This window comes from Sceloporus occidentalis, unplaced genomic scaffold (genome assembly GCF_023333645.1).
Source record: "Sceloporus occidentalis isolate IW3139 unplaced genomic scaffold, rSceOcc1.0.p SCAF_3, whole genome shotgun sequence".
Taxonomy (NCBI): Eukaryota; Metazoa; Chordata; class Lepidosauria; order Squamata; family Phrynosomatidae; genus Sceloporus; species Sceloporus occidentalis.
In genome coordinates this window covers 222824560-222835263 of record NW_028316983.1, presented here as the reverse complement: position 1 = coordinate 222835263, position 10704 = coordinate 222824560, and the positions used below count along the sequence as shown (strand labels likewise).

The 10704-nt window shown below is 39.6% G+C and overlaps 1 protein-coding gene across 1 annotated transcript in view; it reads right to left on the bottom strand.

Moving 5' to 3' along the window:
• Positions 1-10704, bottom strand: part of FZD6 (frizzled class receptor 6) — a 29388-nt gene that overhangs the window by 6651 nt on the left and 12033 nt on the right. The window contains exons 3-6 of the mRNA XM_089517757.1: positions 7462-7658; positions 5065-6082; positions 1928-2076; positions 467-907 (exon numbers count right to left, since the gene is read on the bottom strand). Coding sequence (XP_089373883.1) covers positions 467-907; positions 1928-2076; positions 5065-6082; positions 7462-7658 — 1805 coding nt within the window. The remainder of the gene's footprint in view (positions 1-466; positions 908-1927; positions 2077-5064; positions 6083-7461; positions 7659-10704) is intronic.

Genomic DNA, 10704 nt, shown 5'->3' with positions numbered 1-10704 from the left:
CATAAATACTGCAGCATCCTATGAGCAAGACCAAACAAGCTTCCTGTATCTAAGCCCAACATGACTGCAGAAACTGTTACTTTGGTTTCAGAGACTGCTCAAAGCATCTATGTAATTGAACCTTTGAGTGTCTGCTGAATCAAGCTGTCCCTCTGTTAATGCCTGTTATTTTGGTTCGTCTAATCTTGAAGTTTATATTGCAGCTCCAAGATCAACACACACTGGACACGACACCATCCATATAAAACAGTGCATCACAACACTTCATTTTCAGGGTACAAATTACGTAGCTGTGTAAGAAAATCCATTTCTTGTCATTGATCATTTCAACTGTCTACCCAGTACAGCTACTACAGCTTTGTGGGAAAAACTTGTTTATTAGTAAAGTGTAATTTTTCCCTTGACTGTTGCACAAAAAATATGTTAGCTAAAATGTAAAGTAAATAAGGGGGAAAGAGTGCTTTACCTTCCTTCAGCCATTCTCTTCATGCTTTCTGAAAAGTTGATATTTTGCTTATTGTCTGCCTTGCCACTCTTTTCTAGTTGTTCCAAAGGCACTTTAGGACTGGTTACTGTTGGCAATCCACTCTGCTCACTGTGGGCAAACTCCTCTTCTTCCACTTTCTGGCTGGGTGTTCCATCTGCGTCCAAATTTCTCTCAGATAATTCTGGACAGCTTTTGATCTCAGTGAATGTCTCTTGGCTCAAGTAATCATGGTTTGCAATTGCTATTGCAGAAGTGCCATGATTGGTTGTGACACCTGTGCTGGTCCCCATTGATTTTGAAATTACCTTCAGTTTGTGAGAGCTGGATTTGTAGTGCTTCTTTTTGTGTTTCACTTTAGAGTTGTGCTTTAAGAAAAATTCGCATGACTCTTGCAACACTCTCCGGCTTTCACTGATTGGGCTAAACAGGAAGAACAGAGACAATGTGTGCTGATTAAAACTGTCTTCTATAATTATTTAGTAAATGTGCCTATTGCAGCATTCAAAACTAAAACTTCCCTCTTATTCATATTACTGTTAAAATCCCTATTGATTAAAATTGTGCCAGACTGCAGTTTTAAAAATGTTAATGTGTTTATATGGAGCAAAGTTACAGAAATAGGCACAAAATAACACTAAGATGCAAAGTACTGTGCGCATTTGTCATCCTTCTAAGGACTCATAAACTGAGTAACTATTATTCTCCCCTTCTATACAAAGTCAGGGATAGAATAATATCTCCAGCTATCAATATCCTGCCAGAAAAAAATTTAAACTTAATGTTCAGAAACACATTCTTTCCAAGTTCTTGGCTACAGAATAGAATGAGAGTACTGTATGTTATTTGCCACAGGCAACTTATTGTCAAACTGGAATGTGGAGCTAGTTCAACATCCAATGTTCTAAGCACTGGAGATTGAAATTCATGGAGTCACCCTAAGTCGATAGGCAACTTGAAGGTGCACACACACACACGTGTGCGCACACATACGAATTTCAAAGGGTTTTCTTAGGCAAGGAATGAGAGCTGGTTTTGTCAGTTCCTTCCTCTGAAAATAGCCTACAGTATCTGGTGTTCATTGGTGGTCTCTCATCCAATACTAGCCAGGGTTGACTCTATTTAGCCTCCAAGATCAGACACAATATGGTGACTTTAGGGCATTTAGGCCCTCCTGGTAAAAAGAAACTAACCAAAGAAGAATGCTTTGTGGGGAAAATTTTATCTCCCCCCTACTCCATTAATAGCAACTAACAATAATCACCCAGACATAATAAAGAATAGAAGGCATTTCTAGACTTTGCAACATATACACAAAGTCAAGACATGACTATTTAACACATATTCTTGAAAGCCTGCCCGTTAACAGTGTTTATAGTTTTAAGCTCTTCATTTATAAAGACCACCATCCACAAAAATAAAAATAAATAAAAAGGGCCTTACTCTCTTTTGCGATTTCTGGTGAAGAAATTAGCCCATTCAGAACAGGTCTTTTTGCTTCCCACCCAGAAGACTGGAGAGATGCCAACAATTAAGGTCATCAGATATTTCATCAGAAACAAAAATACTTCAGGCCTTGCTAATATCTTGACCTGGAAAACAATCACTATTCATTAACAATTCAATAGAAAAATTGTTTTTCTGCATTATACCTCAGAAGACAAAGAAAACAGCAACACAATAAGTCTGTTCCAGTTTTATTTCAGCTGTGCTTCACCCAGGCACACTTAAATTGCTCCTATTAACCTGGCTTGCCTAAGAATCTCTGGTAATGGCAGTGCTGCAAGTAGCAGCAGAGAGGATACAAATCTTGTCACAACATTTCTATCAGCCTTATTGTATGACCGTAAGAACATCACACCCTCAAATAAGAATTAGGGAGACACACGCGCACACACAAAACGAAAATCCAGAAAAATTTGCTATTCTATCAGTCCAAATAAGTGCACAAAAGTACAAACACAGAAATCCTGTAGAAACCTGAAGAAACTCCTAAAGGAGTGTGCATGTGTCTCCTTAATTCTTATTTGAGGGCATGATGTTCTTTCTCTACATTTTTAATATCAAAAGACATGTATAGATACACAACAGCTCTTAAAATTGCAAAACATGGCCACACTATATGAAAAGAGGGAGCTAAAAAGACAGGAAAGGTTTGACTGATTATTGTGAGTGGAGAGCAGCACTAGCCAACATGGTTGTGTCATCTGAGTACGGTGGAAAGATGACAAAACTGATGAGCTGAAGTTAATTAGATCAGGCAGAATCTTCAGAATGCCTGAGGAAAATGTACAATGATTTTTTTCCTGCTGCTCACTGCAAAATTAATCCATTCCTGTGAAGAGCAAGCTTTTCAAAGGACAACTTCAACTCAAGCACATACTTGCCTGTCTCACCTAAGCCTCTAATTTTATTTTAATGTGTCTTGGCAAATTCAGCTCTCTCTGTTATCATTCTGGTTCAGAGATGTAAAATTTCCAAAACTTTTGAAACCATTGGATGTTTTCCCTGTCTTGGGGGTTTCTGGAACATCACATTGTTACTTTAGCATATAAAATGCATTATGGATAAGGTGATTTGGCGTGAAGGTATCATGTCTGCCATATTATTCAGAAAATGAATATAATTTGAAATTACTTTTTTTTAAATTGTCTTTTGTTACAAATGGAGCCAAGAGGTACATCTAAAATACAAGAAATCCTTGTGGCATTGTGACTTTATGAAAAACAGGGGGAACAAACCAATAAAAAGGGAAGAAATGGCAAACATTAGCAAAATGTAGAAAATTATTTTGTCGCTCCAGTCCTCCACAGTGTCAAGCTGACATAAAGCACTCATTACCATAAAAAGAACTGAGAAAAGGAAACCAAGACCAGCAATTTCAATAATGTGAGATACTACATAGAAACTACCTGTTCTATAGCTTTCAAAGTACAGGTAGCAATATATGAACATTTTATCTTAAATATTTTATGCATAATTCTGAAATAAAATGTCCCATTGTCCTTAATTACTATTTTTTTTAAAAAAAAAATAAAAGCTTCAGAAAAAAAAGTTATTTTCCCTCAAATTCTTCCAGACCTTCCCATCTATATTTATTTTTATTAGTTTGAGAATCAAAATTAGCTGAAATCACAGACTTTTCTTTGAGCGGATTAGTTATTTCAAGACATTTGGACTGAAGTAAATGTAATGAATTGTGTTGAAGTGTTCATCTTCAATAGATGGAAACAAACACATCAAGTAAAAACAATGGCACTTCCCCCTTTCCCTCTGCTTTTCTATTTGTGCTTGCTCAGTAATGGATTCGGAGGCAGTTGTTTACCTACCTGCTTTATCTCAAACTTTACTAGATTGTTTACTGCAGACATTTTTCTGCAGCCCGATATTGGAAGGATACTTAAAATCTTCTTCCCCAACCCTCCTTCACCATCCTCGCAGTGCTGATTCTGATAAAGTATTTCCAGCTAGACAGAATATTTGCAGAGGGGAGGCTGGCAGGTGTAAAAAGACTTTGTAAAGAGGAGCTTCTATGTCAGAGACTTTGGCGCGTTACAGACCGCCTGAAAGCGACAGTCTGTCGTCGCTGCCAGTTGCTGTGTCCGGGAACCACAGCGACCAAACCGCGTGGTTCCCAGGCGCAGCAAAAAAGAAGTGCCAAAATTATTCTTCTTTTTGCATCCCGGAAGTGGCGCCGAGGCGCTAGTCGCGCACTCGCGGCGTCAGCCCTCTGCACGACGTCCGGATGCTACACGTCTGCGACGTCAAGATGGCGGCGCCTGTGTGGAAGGGCGCCGCCATTTTGTACGGACCCAGTACGTACTAGGGTTAGGGGCATCAGAAAGTGACGCCCCTTCCTAACCCTAGTACGTCCTGGGGATATACTATACGCCCGTCTGGAACAGGCCTTTGTTAACTGAAGTATGCCTGTACTTTCATTTAGTATTTAGGTAGAACATGAATTTGTCAATGGCTACTTCCTGACTGTCAACCCTGCATGTCAAGAATTTCAACTGTCCCTTATTGCTATTTTGAAAACCTAGCAACAATAGAAGCTGCCATAATATACATAGCATAGACAGAAGATTTTGCCATTTATTTCACTGGAAAGGGGGAAAAAAACCATTTTTTACCTCCCAGTTCTAAATTTTACTTATTCAACATCTCCTAAAAGGAACAGATCGATTTCAAAACCTATTATTGTGTTCTATTATTCTAATATTTTTACACTGAGCAGCAGAATTTTCTTCCTAACTTTTTTTATTTATATTATGGTTGACATAGAAAATACTAACAATTCTGGAGAGTTTTATAAAATCAAAAAGAAATCCACATCTGTGCTTGGTATTTACACAAAAGGTTTACTCACAATAGGAGAGCCCAATTAAAAAGTTATGGATAGTGCACTAAAACCTTACCATTGAAGGCTCTTTCGCTGTCTACAGATTATCCATAAAATAGCACACATCACTGGAAAAAAATCATACCACATGTATTTTTGCAGCAAATTACCAAAACAATCAAGCATCCCAAAACTCTTTGTTCTTCAGATATGTGCTGTGCAAGTATTTACTGCTTACCTGATAAGGGCAGGGTATATGAAATTCATCACAATGGTCATACACCCATGTGATTTCCCAGGTCTTCCTGTACACTTGTTCATAGATGTAGCATCCCAAGAGCATTACTAGAGGTACCAGGTATAAGCCACTGAAGACACCAATTCGAATCATGAATTTCTTCAACTTTTCTTGATTTCTGCCATCATGCTGTATGACTTGCCGCACATGGTTTAGAGAAATTATTCCTGCTAGAAGAAGAGACAAACCAACAAAAACACAAAGGCACAAAGGCAAAAGGACAAAGAATCGGGACACATCTAAGTCATAGAGGCCAACAAAACAAACACCACTGATGTTGTCACCTTCTACTTTGTTCATGGCCAGAAGCATAACAGTGAGAAAGCCGGGCATGCCCCAGGCAACTGCATGGAACCACAATGCTTTTTGTTCAATAGCTTCACAACTCCATTTACGTCCAGCAGCTAGGAACCAAGTGACTGTGAGAATCACCCACCATACAGTTCCTGCCATTGTGAAAAAATACAAGGCCATAAAAATAATTGTGCAGCCTTTGTTCTGAGAACCAAGAACAACGGTTGTACCAAGCTGTAGTTTTTCATCTACTTGATTGCAAGCTGTTCTATTTCCCAGGAGAAAGCCAAGGAAGTAAACAAGAGACACTATGCTGTAACAAACAGAATAATATATGATTGGCCTCTCTGGATACCTGAATCGTTTAACATCAATCAAAAATGTAAGGAACGTGAAAAGAGTGGCACAAAGGCAAAAAATGGAAACAATTCCAATGAAGCTTTTGGCAACATCTAGCTCATGGTTACTGAAGTACATGTTGGGACAGGGGGGTGCACACTGATCAATTCCCAAAAACTTGTAGCCTTGTCCACTGGAGGTCTGCAGATGGCGTGGGCACCAAAATCCATAATCCCTTCTAGGTTGTCCTGGGGTCTTCCGAGTGCCATGGGCTCTTGTGGTTGCAGAAGCAGTGACAGCAGCACTTTCATCACAATCCTCCAACCTATAGAGGTAGGAGAGAAAATATGTTAAGGGATTGTAGAACTGGCCCACAATCTAGGGCAGTGACTGGGACTGCAGCCTAGGGACTAAATTCCAATTTAGGAAGAGTCTCAGGAACTGCTTGCCAGGAATGGGTAGGTCAGGATGAAAATTTTAACAGTGTTGCACAGTGCACCACTTTCAAGCATACAGAATCTTGCCTGACTGCATGCAGGGATCCTTGCATCATGAAAAAGTTGCCAGATTTTAAATAGCCCCATTTTCTACAATGATTGGACATAAGGACAGAAAAACCACCACGGGTAGAAAGGGGAACTTGCAAAGACAAATTAGGTCCAGAGCAAGGTTTCCCTCCCCAATCTATGGGATTCATTCACTGTTAAGTCTTCTGCAGCCTGAAAAACAGATTATTCTGATAGTTTCATGTAGAATTATACTATAAAGAATTAGAAAGAGCTTTGAAAAGAGGTTCCTCATCCAACCCAGAGGCATTCCCAAACCCTACCTGTAGGAAGCTGGTGGGGAGAAGAACACCTGCTCTTGACATAAGAGATAACAGCTGAGATTCCCCAGTGTATCACTCACTCTCAGATAGAAAGGCAAGGAGAACCCAAAGTCCTTCCCCTGCCATGCATCCTCCTAGATGGGAGATTGCAAAGACAGATGAAGCTGCCTCTGCTGGGATGCTGGCTGGAGTATACGTTCAGCCAGCATCATGTGCAGGAAACTAGTTCTGCTATGCAGGGGCTTCTCTGAACAGACTAAGTGTGTATGTAACAAAATCAGCTTCCTGAACATATAACTTATGTTCAGAAGAGATGTCTTCAGGAAACAAGGCCCTTACTACCTTTCTAATGTTAACTCAACCTGCCTCTTCTGTTTCCTAATTCGCCAAAAGTCTGCAAGTTAAATTGTGTGTTCTCTAACAATGGTGAAGGGAAAGGCAGAAGAGGATTTCATTATCAACGATATATTATTCAATGAAGAGTTTTCCCTATAGAGTTTTTTGAAAATTTACTATCATCTGCTCCCACAGCACTTCTTTACTTTGAAGAAGGAGCAGGCTCACCATACTTATCACATATATCATCTTAAGACATTATAATGCATTCCATGTCTATGCCAAATCTGCTGGATTGCTACCATCCTCAAATAGAAGAAAATAGAGGGGAGTGGGAGAACTGTATGTATCAGAGTATAACCAAAGAGGGTATAATAAGTGCAGATCAACCATGTGGAAAAGGAAGCAGTGTGTGTGGTCTCACTGCTCTGCCATACAGAGAGTCATTCTGCTGATGAGAAATGCATGAACAGAGAGACTCAGTCTGAAGCCCAAGTAAAATCCAGTAGAATTTAGAGACTGAATAAAAAGCACTGTACCTGTTGCATTCAAGCTCCTCGGGCCACATGATTCCAAAAGTGTCCATGAGTTGTTTACAGTCAGAGTAAACTCTTTCACAAAGACTTCGGCATGGGTGAATCACACGTGCTGCTTCCACACAGATAGGCACAAATGCTTTGCACAAAAATGCACGGACATCAGGTGAACACTCAATATTCAGAAGAGGAAGAAATGGCTTTGGGAGAGGTGACAAAAATGCTTTGATTAAAAATGTGACAGAGAAACACAACAAAGCCAAGCAAACTGTGGCTCAACTTTAACTATCTTATGCTTGACAGAACTGAAATTGGCTTATTACAAAACTTTTTACTAAAGAATAACTAGCACCCTGTGAATTTTCATAGATGGGACGTATGTTTAAATTGGTGGGGTGTTCCAGCAGCTTCTTCCAGGAGTGTATCCCTCCTGACTCGCTGCTATCATTGTACTTGCCTAGGAGAAGTAACCCTCATGGAAATTTTAAGATTCCTAGTGCATCTGGGCTTGATTTCTTGGAGACAGATCAACCTTTGAAAGCATATAAAATATGGGAAGCATTCCACATTAATGAAATATGCAACTGCATTTGGACAGGGTGGAAAATTTTAAGTATATCTTTCCAGTTTTAGCTTCATGCAACCCCCATCTTTTATAATTGCTGTCAACACAGCATATAAGCCATCAGACAACCATTGGTCCCAGGGAACTTCCCGTTTGGATTGCAAAATGGAAACATTCACACAGAAATAGCATATAAGTGTCAGGGATGATGGGAGTTGTAGCTCTTCACCTCTGGCTCGAACTCACCACCTTGTTACGCACTGGCGCTGACCAGTTTTGGCCAGTGGTTAAAGCTTTGCTCTAAAGCAGCAGAGTTACAGAGAATAGGCCAAAGACCCTGACAAACTCTCCAAGCCTTCTCACTCTTGCTTCCACAGAAGTCTTCCCACTTCTTCAGGATCCAGCTGGCTCTTGTATCTTCACCCAAGACACCAGACAACTCAGTAGTCTTATATAAAAGATCTACTTTATTCTACTATATACAGCTCCAAAACTCCTCACCACTACTACCCACACAATACATTGGGATTCATAGCCATTATTATAGTCCTTGGATAATACCACCCAGTGGGCGTGTACATCCACTCTCATTGGCTCTCTTGGTTCAACCCACAATTAATGATTTCATCATCTCAGCCTTGACCACTTAACAATTCTCAGGTGTGTTCAATTATCCACTTTGCATTTCTGTCCTTGGCATTTAGGACTTGTTAATTCCATTACCTTTTACACCTGTGTGGCTTCTATTTGCTTCTGCTGAGTCACCCTGACTCTCACATACATGTTTTATTTCTTTCACTGTATATCCCATGTTGCTTTTTCCTTAACAATAAGTGCCAATTCAATATACCAAATTGATATATTAAACTACATGTAGTTCAACATTCTGAATAGATTCCTAGCTTAAAGCTACTTTATACTAGAACTTCAGCTCATTTTGCTGAAAGGAAGGGGGGCATTCTAAAATGCCATTTCCCTGAGATTATCACTGTGAGCTTCACAGTGAATGAAAATTAAACAAAGAGCAAAAAATACAGTAGCAGAAAAAGGCTTTCCAGACTCTGTCTGTAAGTGTATTGAGTACTGCTCTTTCCTCTTCTTTTTTTTTAAAGGAATGTGCACACAGACTGGTTTCATTCATTAAATAAATCCCTTGGGCAGTAGAGCAAGAAAATAAGTATGTGTATTTTACCTACATCTCCACACATGTCAGAAGCTACTGAACGAGGCCAAGTAACTGCTGCCAATGAGTAATTATATTACAGATTTGTACTGCAAACCTCAAAATATAAGTATCATATTTTTAACCATTTTAATTAAATATCTACACCCTGACTACTCAGTTTGCACTAAACATCTTCCTTCTGCTAGATGATAAAATGACAAGACAAGAGATTTCTACAGCACCAGGTTATGCATACAACAAAAATGTTATTTTGCTTGTCATATTTCGAGGCTATCAGGAAGGAACAGTAAAGAGGCAAATTTCTCTTTAATTTTTCATACCCACTGTGTGTGCTAAATGGAAATTTTCCATTATACAAAGTGAAAAGCCCACATTTCCTGATAGTCTCCCCAACAAAAAACAGAGGAATACATTCCCCAGTTGAATTCTAAGCAAAGGGGAGAAAAGCAAAGACCATATTAGAGTCCATTGCTGAAGACTTTAAAGAGGATTTAATCATTCAGGGTCTAAATCTATTTTTTGTATCATATACTGGAAGCCGCATAAGAGACACCCACATATGACGCAGATGCACTGTACTTCCTCAGAAGCATTTGGGCCAATTCCATCTGAGGAAGTAAACTTCAGTTTACCAAAGCTCATGCTGCCAACTTCTTTCTTTCAGTTAGTCTCAAAGGTGTTACAGGATCTCTCTACATACTGATTCTACAGACTAACATGGCTGTATCTTTGAATTGTTTACTTAGTGAGAGGAAACTTTTGCTGCTTTATTTTGCTTTAATACCCAGCCTGAAGAATTAAAAAGCTTGCTCATTAGTTTGAGACTTCTTAGGACTTTATCACACAGGAACCTATGTGTTTCCATCCTGAAAACCGTTAAAGTGTTGGCATCCCAGAAAAGCAAGCAAATTAGCTAATGAATAGCACGCACAGAGCACAACAAAGCACAACAACGGGTGAAAAGCACATTATTTAGGGAAGAAAGTGGATAGAAAGTGAATTTTGGTTTCAGAAAAATGGGGACAAATCCTGTTGATAACGTGGAAATAACTTTTTTCACATGCTCAAAACTGTCATTTCCACAAGTGCGTACATACACATGCTCCAGAGAGGGAAGGAAAACCAAGGAAGAAAATCCACTTTGCCTCAGAAGCTGTTTTAGAAGAAAGAAGGCTGAGGCTTCCCTTTGCAAAGTCCCATAAAACCACACACATACACAATAGAGAGAAAGAGGAGGTGGATGGTCCATAAACCTGCCTGATTTCAGCGAGGGCTGTAACTCCCAGATGCCCTCCTTTTCCAGGACATATCCTCCATTTCTTCCTCCTGTACAGGAGGAATTCCAAAACATTCTCTCTCTTGCTCTCCCACCAGCTGTACCCTTAGATTTAGAGGCTGCAGGAGGAGACCAGCCACAGGCGAAGGAAAGAGGGGTGTGTGTGTGTCTCCTTTAAGAACAATGCTGCCTCTCTTTCTTCAGCACAGCAAAGGAACC